Raw genomic sequence first — 16,442 nt, 5'->3', positions numbered from 1 at the left:
CCATGTGATGCCACTACTATTGGTCTATGGAAAACACCAGAAGATGAAAGGTCAAAGAAAAGGACATCCTAAAAAGCACTTTACAATTGGAAAACTTTATCTTGCTGATAAATTATATATCAGTTGATGTTGTCATGAACAAAAGTCATTGAATAGCTCATTTCTTGCTTTGGGAAGCTTTAGGTAGCTACTCATGTCTCCCTAGCATTCTTGGTTTGTAGAGGTTCTTTTCCATTCTTTCTTTCAGCTGCTTAAAAGTTAGCTTTTTTGGACTCCATTGTGATTTCAATTTTTCTCCATGTGATTTTTTTCAAACAATTTCTCCTTAAAGGTAGAATATAACTTGTGAATAAGAAGGATAAGTATTGTGCATCAAGGAATGTGTATGAAAATCTGGAATTTGAGAAAAAGATTTTTTTTGGGGGGGTCACATCTGCTGGTACTCAGGGTCTACTCACACACTCATCAGGAGTCTTTCCCAGAAGTACTGGCTGTGCATATGAGGTACTGGAAACTTAACTTGAACTTCCTGCATGCAAATGAACGTCATAGTTTTGAGCTATCATCTTGGCCCAAGAATTCAGAGGACTTCCAATGACCAAGGTTCAATAAATGGTTTATTGAATGATTACTTGATTGGCTGATAAAACATCTAACCTTTTGATACCCGTAATTTGGTTTGGTGATGAGAGCATAAATATCTTACGGAAGCTTGATAGAAATACAGAATCTCAGGATCTACTCAGACCCCAGAAATGAGACTCCTTGCTCTATCCAAATGCTTGATTATTCTCTTAGGCATATTGAAGTTTTAGCCTTACCTAGAATTGTGTAAATTTTATCCTCCTGATTTTTAGAAAACACAGGTTTCCAAAAGTATCAGGTACTGCCATGTTCTTCATATATTAACCCATGTAACCTCCAAAGTTTAATAAAGTAGATGTTGATGTGTCTGTCATATACTAAAGCAACAAATTTTCAAAATTTTTAAATTTTCAAAATTTTCAAAAGTATCTGTTTTTTTAAGATCACACATTTAATCATTACAAGGAATGGAGGATTAGGATATGAAGTTTATTTCAGAACTACGTTATCTTTGCCCCATATGAGACTTCTTCCTTATATAAGTCAAAAAGCACTTTCTAAAGTTGATCCTATACATTTCAAGAATCAATTAAGAATCATAAATAACAGTTGTCACACATTCTAGTGAAATATGATCTCAGCTTGTGGTTGGAGCTCAGGTTCAATTATCTTTGGCAATTGTTGACTTGGAAAGAATCTTTAAGCCTGAGCTCAATCATTCAAATCTCATGGAATCTTAGAAGAATCTCAAATGGTGATTCTTGATCCTGAGTAATTCAGAATATTCTTGACTTTGTCCTGTTGTTGCTGCCCCATGCCTCTGAAGGATGTACTTTGGACACATGAAAATTGGCATCTGAAAGCAGTCCAACACGAATAATCAACCTGCCAACCACAAAGTTAAAAACACAGAATTTTTAGGTTCATACTTCATTTCCAACAAACATCTTTCTTTGGCCTGCCTTTTTATTTATTTATTTATTTTAATTTTTTTATTGAGTCACCATGTGGAAAGTTACAAAGTTTTCAGGTTTAAGTCTCAGTTATACAATGCTCAAACACCCATCCCTTCACCAGTGCACATATTCCACCACCAAGAATCCCAGTATAGCTCCACACCGCACCCCCACACCCCTAGCCCCCCCACACCCCTAGCCCCCTCACCCTTAGCCCCCCCCCGTGTAACTAATAAATTTCACTTTACTTCCACTTTGATTGCATTCAATATTTCAACAAAACTCACTATTATTGTTTGGAGAGTCTCTCCCCTAAAGTCAGACCTGCTGAAAAGGAAGCATTAGATAATTTGTTTTCCGTTGCTGAGAATGAAGAGGTATGAAGTCGAGTGACCACACTTATGGCCTGCCTTTTTATAAGACTAGTTTACAACTATTGGAATCCTTTTGCAAAGAAGGGCACCTTCAATTATTGGTCAAATGTCTATTTCCTTGGGTTTTTAATTCAGATTCTAGTTTGACTCTGGGTTAGCTTGTATTAATAAAACAAACACAAATTCAAGGTTATCCATTCATTGTCCTAAGGAGCTAATTTAGATTCACGGAATTTTCCAAGTTAATTGTTAAATTTTGGTGCTTGTCATTTAGACCCACTGTTTCTCCTGAAGTTGCCTCTATTGGTATGATGTCTTTATTTTTTATTTTAAAATAAAAATCTAGCCACATTTGCTATCTAATTTGGGCATATCTCACATACCTCTGTAATAGGAAGGCAGGGGGACTATTATACCTAATGAGTTAGGCAGATCCCTAACAAAGTCATTTTGAGGACAATGAGCAACCCCTTGTTTTCAGAGGACTTCCAATGACCAAGGTTCAATAAATGGTTTATTGAATGATTACTTGATTGGCTGATAAAACATCTAACCTTTTGTTATTCATAGTTTGGTTTGGTGATGAGAGCATAAATATCATATGGAAGCTTGATAGAAATGCAGAATCTCCAATGGTTCTTCCCACCTAGATTCCTCAAGACCTAAAATATTTTGCTCACTAGAAAGTCTATACTCAGCCAGAGTTCAGCCTTAAAGAAAATCATTGTTCTTCTTATATCCAAGATAAGGAAAGGGAGACCCAGTAAAGCTAAAAGATTTGCCCAAAGCCAGCTAATGACCACATCTAGAACTTCAGGCTACTTACTCAGTGTGTTATCTTCATAGGACCCTGGGGATTTATCAGTAGCTAAATAATTTTCTATAAGAGACCAAAGAAACACATTCAAGTTAATGACTAAGAAATAAACATTAGTCTCTTCCCTTCATCTTATATTTGACTCATGTGATCTTTGATAGCAAGCCTCACAGGCTAAGAATCAGATACCAAAAACTTTCTCTTCCTTGCTAACAGATTTTTCTATGCATGGACTATAAAGCACGGTCCTCTCTTGATGTTTTCTAAGATGTTCTTAAACATGTCTTTGCTCCACACATGTTGTTTCCTTTTTAGAATGAATGAAGAACAGATAGCTACCGTCTGTCTCTCAGTTCTGAAAGCTCTCTCCTATCTTCACAACCAAGGAGTGATTCACAGAGACATAAAGAGTGACTCCATCCTCCTGACCAGTGATGGCCGGGTAAGACTTTCACATTTGGCCCCCTCCACAATTTACCTTGTCACTTCATCTGTCATAGGCATTATCCTCCTAAGAACATTTCCTCATAATTATAGCTTTACTTAGTCATAGTCACCCACTGTCCTCCCAGAAGGCTTACAAAGAGGATATTACCATCCTCTGTGTCATCTTGTTAGTCAGAATTACCTGTGACCTGAATTTGATGGGTAACTTTTTGCTATAACAATGAGGGTAGGAAGTAATAGAGGCAGAATTTGTTTTTGTTTTTCTGCCATCTTATTTTGGTTGGAGGAGGAAGAAGAACTTTTCTAGGGCTATGTCATGCCCCCAACTCACCAATCATGTGACTGTGTATTTGCTGTATCTCATTGAGTCCCTGTAGGAAATAGATGACAAACACTATAAAGAGAAATTTGATGAATCGATAAATGTGCTAAAGATAAGTGCACAGGGCTTAGTATGAAGGGTTCTAGAAGAGAATTTCACTTTCTATTGTGGCAAAGCAGGGAACTGGTTACTGGAATCTGAAATAGAGATTGTCCTATGAAGAAGGATGCCTACAGGAGTTCTGAAATTTCATGGGAGCCAGACCATAGTGAACTTGCAGGACAGGATTTATATAAAAAATACATTGATTTTTCAAGAGCTTACAGAAAGAGAATAGATCTGGAAGAGTAATTAGAAGATATCTATCATACAACTGTATTTCAAGATTCACATTTCTTCATCTGTCATCACTGTAACATACTTAATAGATTCTGCTGAAACTTAGCAGCCACTCCAAGGTACTTGTGAATATAAAATACAACAGCTAAGATATGAATGAGCCTACATTCTAAGGAAGGCTCAACTAGATGGAAGACTTTTGAGGTTTAAATTCTTACCATTGAGGCCCTTTTATGCTCTTCAAACTCCCACCAGAAGTAACTGCCTAAAAGGATTGGAGTCTTTTGTCCCTTTGATGTAACTGTCTTTTACAATCTAACAACTTCAGCCACATAGAAATTGTTCGTGTCACATCAAAATCTGCATAGAGGGTAACCATAAGAAAGTGTCATATCAAAATGATCAGAGGATAATCAGAAGAATGTCCAAGCACTTGCTTTTTCTTTCATATTTTTGAAAATATTGCAAATTTTATTGTATAAAATTGATTTAATTCATAAAAGCATAAAAGATATGTTCCTTATTAAAATATAAAGTATATAATATAAATATAAAATATATCATAATATAATAATAAAATAATATAAAGTATGTAATATGAAGTATAAAATATTACTCTTAATCCAGTTTTCCATTTCCCTTATAATTTCATTATATTTAATGTATACATTATTTTCAAACTTTGGATTATGTTTAGTAGGCACAATTAAATTCTCCTTTTTGCTCGGCAGTAGATAGCAGATAGTTTTTGCTATATAACAAACCACTCAATACCAATTAATGTTTTAAAATGACAACATTTGTTTGTTAATTATTCTGCAAGTTGGTGTTGCATTGATCTCAGCCGGGACAATACATATCTGCCCAATATGGCATTAGCTAAATTCACTCTTGTATTTGGGACCAATCAGTCTAAAGTAAACAGCTTCACTCATTGGCTTGAAACTTGCCTTGAGCAACAGAAGTAACAATGAAATTTATCATTCATATTCCTGAGACTAGCTTTATTCACCTGGTATGTGTGGCAAGGCTGATAAAAGCATCAAAACTTCGAAACTCTGCCTGTACTGTGTTTGCTAAAGTCCCTTTGACCGAGTTAGTCACGTAGCCAAGCTGAGGCATAAGGAGTAGGAAATAGACATTAACTCTTGGTGAGAGAAGATTGATGGTCACATTGCAAAGTGATGATAGATTCCAGAAGAGGAAGAATTGTGTCTATTTTTGTACAATTTACCATAAAATTGGGAAACTGATGATAAAGAACTAGAATCCTTCCCTGCTCTGACTCAGGAGTCACCAGCAATTATGAGCGCAATTTACAAATCACTGTGCTTTCCTGCACCGTGACGTAGCACAGTGGTGTGCAGATTTATCTCTATGTTTAGGTACTTACAGAGAAGTCTAAGCTAGTCAATTTCAGGTCAGAGTTTATGTTGCTTGAGATTTAAATTGAATGTTCTGTGCTATATGTATATATCAGATGTTAAAGCCAGACATGCGATTAAGATAATAATTCATTGTTTCAGCATATTAGTTAAATATCTCTTCTTCCCACAATGTCCAAAAGACTATAAAATCACCCAGTTTCATTCTCAAGGGCAGAACCTATATTCCAAAGATAATCTACATTTACCCATGTGCTCCACAAAAGATCAGAGGAGCAGATATTTCGTATTGTAATTGATTTTTGTCTTAATAATTTGTTCACTCCTTCATTCAAAAAATGCAACTACATGTCTGTGGACCAAGACAGATCTTACTCCTAAGTCTAAAGAAGGCAAAACCACTACTTTCACTAAGCATAATTAGGGTATGGGCATGTGATAATAAATAGATTAAAACGTAGCACTGGAGCATTATAGCACTGTCGTCCTGTTGTTCATCGATTTGCTCGAGTGGACACCAGTAACATCTCCATTGTGAGACTTGTTACTGTTTTTGGCATATCGAGTACGCCATTGGTAGCTTGCCAGGCTCTGCCATGCGGGCAGGATACTCTCGGTAGCTTGTCAGGTTCTCCGAGAGGGACGGAGAAATCGAACCCAGATCTACCGCGTGCAAGGCAAACACCCTACCCACTGTGCTATTGCTCTAGTCTCAAGGTCAAATAGATTAAAAACAAAACTAAGATAAATAAAAGTGATTACATTCTAAAATTTTTATACTTAATTTAAACAATACATGGAATTGAAGACTGTTGAGGGGAAGACAATAGGGCTCGGTTATAGTCCACAAAGACTCCCCTCATTAGGTGGTACCTATGGATATCCAGAAATGAGAATATTTGAGGAGGAAAGAACAGATGCTGTATTGTAAAGATCTTTATTTAGGAAGGGTTGCTGCCAAACAACCCTCTGGGGCTTGGGGCCTACTCCCAGTGATAACAAAAAAGACAGTATTAGGGCCCCTGAATAAAGAACTCACTGTTCAGGACCTGCTTGGACAGAGACCACCAGGGCACCCCAGAAGTGCTCTAGGGATCACCAAGTTTATATTTATCAGTGCTTGGGGATGGGGGGCATAAGTTTCCAGAGGTTGAACCAGGGTCCCATGTTTGCAAATCATGTGCCCTTGACCCCTATGTGCTCTCCAGCCCCTCTGATGCTATTCTTAAGTAAATAGAGACTTTGATATGTTAAACAGTGTGTTGACAATTGATCTGAACTACACCTGACCTCTAGCTCTACTCCCTTCCCTGTTCTTATATAAAGGTTACTTTTCTTGGGTCACATGAAAGTCAGGAAACCCTCTCTTTAGTCCATTTTCAATAGAGCAGTACCATTTTGAGTAAATTGCTACTTTATTCTGCACCTCCCAAAATTACAGGGAGGCTCACTGAAATGTCCCAGTCATACCAGTTTGAACACTCTGATGCACTCCTCTTGGAATCGACAGCTAAAGAAATGGCCCTCAAGTTGGAGGTACCTTAGTTTGGTCCCTTATGTGACTTTCCACAGTTCCTTTGTCCCTAGGTCATTTCTCTCCTTAAAATAAAATTTCTCAAACTTTAGTGAGTAGAACCACAGAACTTAGCAAACAATACATTCCGAAGCCCCACTTCCAGAGACTGATTTGGTCAAGTGGGTGGTGCTCAAGACTCTACATTTCTAACAAGTTCCTACAGGGTCTAATGCTTCACACTTTGAGTACCCTCTCCCTAAAGTACCCAGAAACCTGGCACAAAAGCAACCATCTTTTTGATTGAGCTAAACTTAGAGCAGATGCAAGAATTGTTTTGAGTCCACACAATTTATACAAGACTTCTATTCCATTTTAAACCTAGAGCTGTCTTATGCATATACTGCCTACTCCCCCAGCTCACTCTTGACGTTTCTGTGAGGTCCCTGAGTTTAACCCGGTCACAATAAGATGAAGAAGGTCTCAGGATTAAAGACCAGTTTTGTCTGAGCCTCAAGTTGTAGGTTCTTGTCTGATCTCCTCTGCAGTAAGTCGTGTTTCTTCCTTGAGGCAAAGAGACAATGTACTACCCCAGTTCTCTTAGCCTAACTACTTTACTGAAACAAAGGTGGTTTCCCAAGTAGCTAAGTTGTACAATTCTATCTAGTAAAGGCACAGCTTAGAGTCAGTTTGACTTGCTTGTAAGATCAGCCTACAATGCTTTATTATACTCATTACTTGAGTTCTCATTATCTACTTGCAGATTTATTTGGATGAATGTTGTGGGCAATTATGGTCTTTTAGAAAATTGTCTCTTTTGTGTACTTAGAGGAGTAAAAATCATGCGGAAGCACTTATACTCCTACAACAGAAGAGCAGACCTAGCTTCTGAGTATTGAGTTTCAATTTCTCATTTTACATTTTGTCAGAGAGATAATTATTAGTCTGTCAGATTTTGGAGTTTTTTATATCTGGAAAGAGAAAAGCATACTAGAGTTTTTGAAATAAAAAAAAAATCCTGCCAGTTCCAACCTGCTAGTGCCTTCACCTCCTTATATCATTCAGGATTCTCATATTTATAGACAAATGGATTTAATTTTAAAAAATTATTCCTCTTCTGCTGTATTGCAGGGTTGCAGTGCTACTCACACTTGAGCTTTGGAAACAACTATATGCACACACACAGGCACACATATACTCACACATAGTTAGAATTTCTGTCTCTCATACCAAACCTAATCTTCCAAAGTATCTCCATTAGCAGTATTTTTTAAGGCACACTATTTTAACTCAGTCTATTACATTTAGTTGACTCGACTAATTTAAGAATTGTCATTCATCGATCAACCTCATTTTTATAAGGTTTACCTTTCAAATCTTAATCTCCAATTTGGCCACCACCTACTTTCTCTTCCCACCTCCCACCCCCATCTTTCTCAAGATGGATTCTGGGAAAATAAGAAGCAAATGCAACTTATGAGGCCTCTTGATAAAAGAAATATGACCTACCCTCTGCTATTTTTTCCGGTCTGTACCTTGACACAGCTGGCATTTCTGCTACCTGGACTGATAGCAAGATTAAAATAGAAGAGCCCTTCAATCTTTTATCCTGAAAGTTTTTTAGGATAAAAATTGCGTGCTAGATTTTTTCAGGAGAACAACTCTCCTGTATTTCACAGCTCCAGTCTCTTGCTTTACGTCTTGAAAAACATCCTTGAGTCTATATTCCCCCGTGAAGCAATTCCTCATTTACTTACCAAAATTTCGAAGAGCTTCACTGCAAAAAAGGCAATAGACGTGTTGAATTTGATTTGCACACGTGGCCATGTTTAGCCAATATTCACTAGTATATACTACTATCGTGAAAATCGCAATATTTTCAAGCTTGTTGGTCAACAAATACTATTTTAAGTTACTGAAGCATTCCCCATTACCACATTGTTGCATGAAGTGATATCAGTCAGTCAGAGGCGCAGAGATAAGACACGCAAGAGAAATGTAGAAAGCACGAAGGGTCACAGCATCGCTCTGGCTCATGATGAAGAGCGACTGACAGAGGTCTTCTTTTATTCTATTTTTTTATCAGTTCCATCCTAATGACTTTATCACAAAGAAAGAATTCACTAACGAGAGTACAGTTATTGGATAAGCATTCATGAAAAGAACATCAGGGACACATTGTCTTGTCAAAATTATGTTATAATGATTAAAACGTCAGAGAAATATATGGAGCTGGACACGTAGCCTCTACAGACTATGTCCCCCACATTCTTGTGATCAGTTACATACACACACAAAAAAAAGACTCATACTGATACTTAAGGATCAAACCAAATTAAGGATGTATAAGAGAAGGGGACATTGCTGCTCTGTACTGCTAAGATAGTGTATGATCCAGTGGGCGTATGAGAGCATGCTGCACTTTCCCAGGTCAATCAGACTCACACTCCTTAGCTTGCCCACTTAACTCAAAGTGGGGCCTCAATTCTGCTCAGGGCACTCCTTGATATCTGCATTTATATGGTTCCAGATGAAATATTAAAAGTCATGAATTATTGTCTCTGAACACAGACACATATGGATTTTCCTCCCCCTTGGTTGTATTAGACTATACATGCCACTTAGATACTTTAAAAATCCATGTCCTGAGCTGGAGTGATAGTACAGTGGGTGGGTAGGGCATTTGCCTTGCACGCGACTGACACGGGTTTGATTCCCAGCATCCCACATGGGTCCTCTGAACACCGCCAGGACTAATTCCTGAGTGCAGAGCCAGGAGTAACCCCCGTGTATTGCTGGATGTGATCCAAAAAGAAAAAAAATTCATGTCCTTTCTATCTAAATTAGTAAAAAATGCTATTTATTTTTTTCTGAAAATAATGCCAGGCTAAAAAATAATGGACTCTAGGATTTTTACTTCTCTAAATTGTAGAGTCCTTTTTAAATATGGTAATAAGGATTTTAGACCAGCAGGACTACTTTCTTCATACCACATGGCAATTATCTTATCTTAGATATCTAATTTGGTGGAGGAGGCATATCCAGCTATGTGTGAGATTTTTTTCTGACTCTGTGCTCAAGGGTCACTCCTGATAAAGCATGGGGGACCAAGCATGTACAGGGGAGTCAAACCTGGGTTGACTGAGTGTAAGGCAAGTGTCTACACTATACTATCTCTCTGTTCTTGGATTTCATTCTTGATATGTTAAACATATATATGTATATATATATATGCTAAAATTAAGAAAACTATCTCTCCACTAAGCCATTTGTCTTTTGCACTGCACCTGAAGTAATGCAACGCCTCCTAGTCCTGCCAAAATCATCACTAGCCTTAGTATGATTATAAAGAAGTTTATGAACAAAAACATAAAAAAACAGCATTTTATAATGAAAAGAAAAGTTATCTCCATTTCATCTGTAATCCAGTTTTGAATCTTGAGATATCTGTATTCAGTAAGTTAGTTTCGGATAAAGTTTCAGAAAAAGCACCACTGCTTTTTTATCACCTTTTTATCATCTTTTATATATGATTTGTCATGATATATGCCTGTCAATATAAAATAAAAATCATTCTAGTCAGCTATGTTTTTGTCAGTATCTATTATATATCAAGAAAGAATGAATATGTGACACCTCACAGTTAAAATGTGAAGATTTGTGTTAGTGATAATACAGTGAGTAAAGTATTGTCTTGCATGTGGCTGACCTTTGATCTCTGGCACCATATATGGTCCACAAGCCCTGTCAGAAAGGATTCTTAAACACTAAGTCAGGAGTAAACCTTAAACACCACCTGGTATGCCCTCCACCCCACCCAAAGAAATTAAATGGCAAAGAGTTTAGATTTTCAAGTCTGAGAGGAAATTTCATTACTAGATAAGAGTTCAAGATTTAATGGTGTGTCATTTTAAAATCTGCATAAGAAACCATTAATAATATTATAGATCATAATATCTCAACTTTTAAATTTGTTTTTAATTATTAAAAGAGGTCAAGGTTTGGTGAATGGTGTAATTATCTCATATTTGTAGAGGTGATCAGTATGAACTCCTGAGGAAAAAAATCTGAAGGAAGTAAGAATGGATTGAATCCTTGTATTATGCTAAAGGTTTTAATATATTTTTACACTGAAATTTGGAAAAAGACAAAAATGTTCCCTCTTATTCCTTCCAAAATTTATATTACATATGCTTGCTTGTGCAATAAAACAAAAAAAAGAAGATATATTCCTGATTAGAAAGGAAAAATTAAAATGTTCACACATGATATGATTATTATTGTAGAAAATTCAAAAGAACAGGCAATAAATCTCTTAGAGCTGAAAGGTTATTTCACCAAAGTTTTAAGGTAAATGGTTAATAGGCATAAATAAATTATTTTTATATTTGCTGCAATAAGTGGAACTTGAAATTTTTTTTTTCTTTTTGGGTCACACCTAACAATGCTCAGGAGTTACTCCTGGCTTTGCACTCAGGAATTACTCCTGGCGGTGCTTGGGGGACCATATGGGATGCCGGGGATCGAACCCGGGTCGGCCGCATGCAAGGCAAACACCCTACCCGCTGTGCTATCGCTTCGGCCCCTAGAACTTGAAATTTATTACATAAAACCATTTACACTAGCACCCCTCAAAATAAAATGCTAAGGATAAATAAACCTAGTAAAATATGTAAAAGTTCTTTATAATCAAAACTACAAAATCAGAACAAATGGAGAGGTATTCCATGTTTATGGATAGGATTCAATAGTGTTAATATACCATTTCTTTCTAATTGGATCTATAAACATAATAAAAACTAACCAGATATTTCAATAAGGTATTTTTTGAAAAGTGACAAAATTCAAATATATTAGACAAAAGTTGATTACTCCCCCACAAAAAAAAAATAGCCGACAACAGAGTGGCAAGTCTGACTCTACTTAAATTTTAAGACTTACTATAAAGCTACAGTAATCAAGACAGTGTGGTATTGACAATGTATAGTTGTCAATACTGCACTGTCTCGATTATATGAATATGTATCATCATCATCATCATCCCGTTGATCATTGATTTTCTCGAGCAGTCTCAGTAATGTCTCCATTCGTCCTAGCCTTGAGATTTTAGAAGCCCCTCTTTACTCATTCTTCCCAATGGTGCCACATTGGAGGCTCTTTCAGGGTCAGGGTAATGAGACTCTTCATTGTTACTGGTTTTGGCATATGGATACACCACAGGGAGATTGCCAGGCTCTCCCAAGTAGGTGGAGAGTATAATGTAAAATTAAGTGCTGTAAATTTGAAACATATATAATGTTATATAGTAATGTTACTTCAATTAAAAATTTTTAAGGGGATTGGTGGAAATACACTGAATTGAAAATTAGAAAGTCAGGTTCTAGCCCTGATTGTGGTAACAAATAGAGATAAGTAAATTTAGACAAGACATTTTAATTTTTGGATTTGTTTCCTCACCCACATAAAAGAAATCTTCATAATTTTCTTTGCCTAATAACAATATTATTGTGAAACTTAACTAAGGAGGGTTGTTTATAAGATATAAGTAAAACATAAGATTTTACTTAGGCAAGCTACCGAGAGTATCAAGCCCGCTCAGCAGAGCCTGGCAAGCTACCAGTGCATATTGGATATGCCAAACACAGTAACAATAAGTCTCTCAATGAGAGACGTTACTGGTGCCCGCTCAAACAAATCAATGAGCAACGGGATGACAGTGACAGTGACAGTTCAAAAATTTTATTTAGTTCAAAAAACTTCACAACCCTGCTAATCTTGCAGTACCTAATACAACCTGAGAAGCTTACCTGATTTTTAATTTCAACTTGCTTCTGTGACCAACAAAAGTAAACTATACCTGGGCTGGAGAGATACTCTAAAGATCAAGGTGGTTGCCTCACACTCAGCTGTGGCAGTGACCCCAGTTTGAATCCCTTCACTACCAGGCCTGGCCTAAGCACAAAGCAAGGTGTGACCCCAAGAACTTTTCTAGTGTGCATGCCCCCAAATAAAGCAAAGTACAGTTGATGATATTCTTATCCAAGCCTTAAATTATATATAGGATATATATGAGTTATATGAAAATATATATACCACAGTAATCAAGCTACATTAATCAAGTAATATAAACTGTATATAATATATACAATATGTCACTGTCACTGTCATCCCGTTGCTCATTGATTTTGCTCGAGCGGGCACCAGTAACATCTCTACTGTGAGACTTGTTGTTACTGCTTTAGGCACATCGAATACACCACAGGTAGCTTGCCAGGCTCTGCCATGCGGGTGAGACACTCTTGATAGCTTGCCAGGCTCTCTGAGAGGGGTGGAGGAATAGAACCCAGGTCGGTCACATGCAAGGCCAACACCCTACCCTCTGTGCTATCACTCCAACCCATATACAATATACTGACAATATATATTAACAATACTGTACTGTCTTAACATAAACATATAAATTATATATGATATATATGAATGTATATCCACATAAATATAATCAATTGATCTGAGACCAAGGAATAAAGACAATGAAACAATAGTGGGGGAGGGTTCCACGAAACCACTCGGACTGCATCCTCTCCCTCTCCCACTTCCAAGGGAAGAGAGAAAGGCAGTTGCAAGGGTAAAAGGCAGTTGCAAAAGCAGTGTCTAGAACCAGCTTCACGCAGAGCAGAGGGTGCTCTGGCTCCTCCTCATGGTTTCTGGTATTCTACACTATCAGAGAAACTTCTCCAGTAATGCTCAAAATGTGAGAAACAGAGGTAGTATCAGAGAAGAAAACCAAACTGAGATATTCAGAGAGCTATAAAGAGAGCTGAGGGAGAATTCATTCCATTGAGACTATACCTTTAATTTATAGATATTTTAATTTAAAATTGCTATTCTGAACCACACATGAAGGAACCAGCAGAGGAACCCAGGTGTGCGGGACCCAGGGCTGAGATGTCCAAGCCTGCTTGGATCAGGACTAGGCCTCTTCTGCCCAGATCCTCCATTTTCCGGTAGCTAGGCGGACACACCCAGAAACTGCCCCCAGCACCGTGTAATTCCATCAACAGCCTGTAACATCCAGAGACTGTAAAACCAAGATCCCAGAAGCAGGCAGCGGGGACATCTTATAGCCTACTTCTCCCTCTCAGAGAACCAGGCAAGCTACCAAGAGTCCCCTGCCCGAATGGGAGAGCCTGGCAAGCTCCCTGTGGTGTATTCATATGCCAAAACCAGTAACAATGATGGGTCTCAGTGCCCTGACCCAGAAAGAGCTTCCAATGCGACACGGTTGGGAAGGATGAGTAAAGAGAGGCTTCTAAAATCTCAAGGCTAGGACAAATGGAGATGTTACTGAGACCGCTCAAGAAAATCAACGATCAATGGGATGATGATGATGATGATGATGATGATGATGATGATGATGATGATGATGATGATTCTGAATCATTACAAAACCTGTAACATTATTTTCTTTCAATATATTTCATCATCACTAAAATCCATAGTGGCAGTTGTCTTCAGTAAGTCCATCTGAATTTCAGGCCAGACCACAAATCTTCCCTCCCAGAAATAAATTGAATCCTAGTAATTTAGAATATATAAATTATCACAGTGGGTAACTAATGAAGCATTATGATTGTGATCTTCAATGAATTTGTGAAGCTTAGTGCAAGAATTTTCAGTGATGGTCATATAATATGCATTACATTGGATCATTAAGATCTGCCTTAAACCCCCATTAATCAAATACTAGCAACCAGATTCTATGTCCATATTTACATTTGTGTTGTTCATACTGACAATTTCAATTTTATGAGCAAAACAGAAAGACAAGATGGAAGGGCATAAAGAGGATAAGCACAGTTAATAATTATCTCAGTATCCTAAATAAATGGTTATTACAATAACTCAAATATAGAAAAGAGTCTATTTATTTGAATCATGTCATGGTACTTAGAAATGAAAATATGTTCAAAACAAAAAATAATCAGCAGCAGTTTGTACAAAACTCAAATTGAGAATAATTAATTTATATGCAAACATGATAAGTTGTATTAAAGTTGTGGGTTGGAATTTTAACAAGTTTTTCATTTGGGGGTGTATTTAATTTTAAATTGTTTTGTATTTGTAATTTTGTCAAATATGTAGGCATAAGTTTAAATATTTGCAAGTCAATCTTGAATAGGTTGTCAGATTTTCCTTAAAATTGCCACACCTTTGCAAAGGAGTGTCTGAACTACTCAAATTTTTCTAAGACCTCTTAGAATGCAATGGTTTTGAATTTGAAATACTATTTCTAGAACTTGCTGCTGGTGTCTTCTGAATTGCCACGTGTGCTTTGCTTTCCTTTTCAGATAAAGTTGTCTGACTTTGGTTTCTGTGCTCAAGTTTCCAAAGAGGTGCCGAAGAGGAAGTCCCTGGTTGGCACTCCCTATTGGATGGCTCCTGAGGTGATTTCTAGGCTACCTTATGGGACGGAGGTAAGACAGTGACCATCAATGCCTGGGAGCCACAAAACCTGGACAGGGGATCTAAGATCATTGATGGGCATAGGCAACCTGGGAGATGACTATTGATTCCACTTGTGATCCTCCATCCACTACCCTTCTGACAGAGCAAGGTGTGGCAGAAGGTCACTGACCACCTCTGAGGAAATTGACATGACATTGATCTAGGCGCCATTTCTTGAGTTACTGCAAGAGCATCCAGGACAAGCCATTCAAACTCAGATCCTACTCTCTTTGGCAGGAGGCTGCAAAACAAAGCATGACAGTGCCACTTGAAAGTGGCTGGAGAGGCACAAATGAGCAGCAGGCATAGCAAGTCAATGGTTATAAAGTCAGAATAAAACAAATGTATTGTTCAGATAGGACTGGAGCGATAGCACCAGTAGGTAGGGCATTTACCTTGCATGCAGCCAACCCGGGTTCGATTCTTCTGTCCCTCTCACAGAGTCCGGCAAGCTACCAAGAGTATCCTGCCTACGTGGCAAAGCCTGGCAAGCTACACGTGGCATATTCAATGTGCCAAAAATAGTAACAGTCTCACAATGGAGATGTTACTGGTGTCCCCTTGAGCAAATCAATGAACAACCGGATGATAGTGATACAGTGATTGCTCAGATAGCCTGCACTTTTTTTCTCTAAGGAGAAAGGTATTCTATTTGAAGGTTTTACCATTTAAAATATAGCATTACTTCTCTTTCTTCTGAAAAGGAGCCACTATTTCTTAGTAGAGTTTGGCATGTGCACATAAGGCAGCTGAAGAAGTGAAAGAAAGATTGTGATGGGAGAGGAGCGCGTGAGCAGAAGCTCTGAGGTACACTCCCAGGGAGACAAGGTGCTTATACCAACTGGGTGTAACTGTTTTCGCACTTTGCAGCCCAGATGGCAGTTCTCAGAGAGGAGAGGCCTAGAGGAGATGTCATGGATCAGTGAGCGAGGAATATTAGCATCAAAGCAGGCTGCGCTGTCTTTCCCTTATTTGCTTGCCCTTGGATCAGTACTCAACTTGTATTTCTCACCATGGTCCCCAGAGCACGAATGCTCAGGGAAGGTCACTACAAGAGTTATAACAAGAGTGCAGCTGACTGATAAGGAGTGTAATGAGACTAGAAGAGAAAAGTGATTCTAACTGGGAATTTATAGCACAGCTAAGATCTCTCATTGTCCTGACTTCCCTTTTTTTTTCACTCAGAAAGAATTGCT

The 16,442-nt window shown here is 37.8% G+C and overlaps 1 protein-coding gene and 1 pseudogene across 1 annotated transcript in view; one reads left to right on the top strand and one right to left on the bottom strand.

Moving 5' to 3' along the window:
• The window catches only part of PAK5 (p21 (RAC1) activated kinase 5), a 334,226-nt gene that overhangs the window by 312,466 nt on the left and 5,318 nt on the right, over nt 1–16,442 (top strand). Inside the window, exons 7-8 of the mRNA XM_004610926.2 lie at nt 3,048–3,174; nt 15,090–15,215. Of these exons, the coding sequence (XP_004610983.2) occupies nt 3,048–3,174; nt 15,090–15,215 (253 nt within the window). The remainder of the gene's footprint in view (nt 1–3,047; nt 3,175–15,089; nt 15,216–16,442) is intronic.
• LOC129403764 (small nucleolar RNA U3) lies at nt 13,303–13,503 on the bottom strand (annotated as a pseudogene).

Source organism: Sorex araneus, chromosome 3 (genome assembly GCF_027595985.1).
Source record: "Sorex araneus isolate mSorAra2 chromosome 3, mSorAra2.pri, whole genome shotgun sequence".
Taxonomy (NCBI): Eukaryota; Metazoa; Chordata; class Mammalia; order Eulipotyphla; family Soricidae; genus Sorex; species Sorex araneus.
The sequence above is the reverse complement of the archived record's forward strand: the minus strand, read 5'-3'. Positions and strand labels throughout refer to the sequence as shown.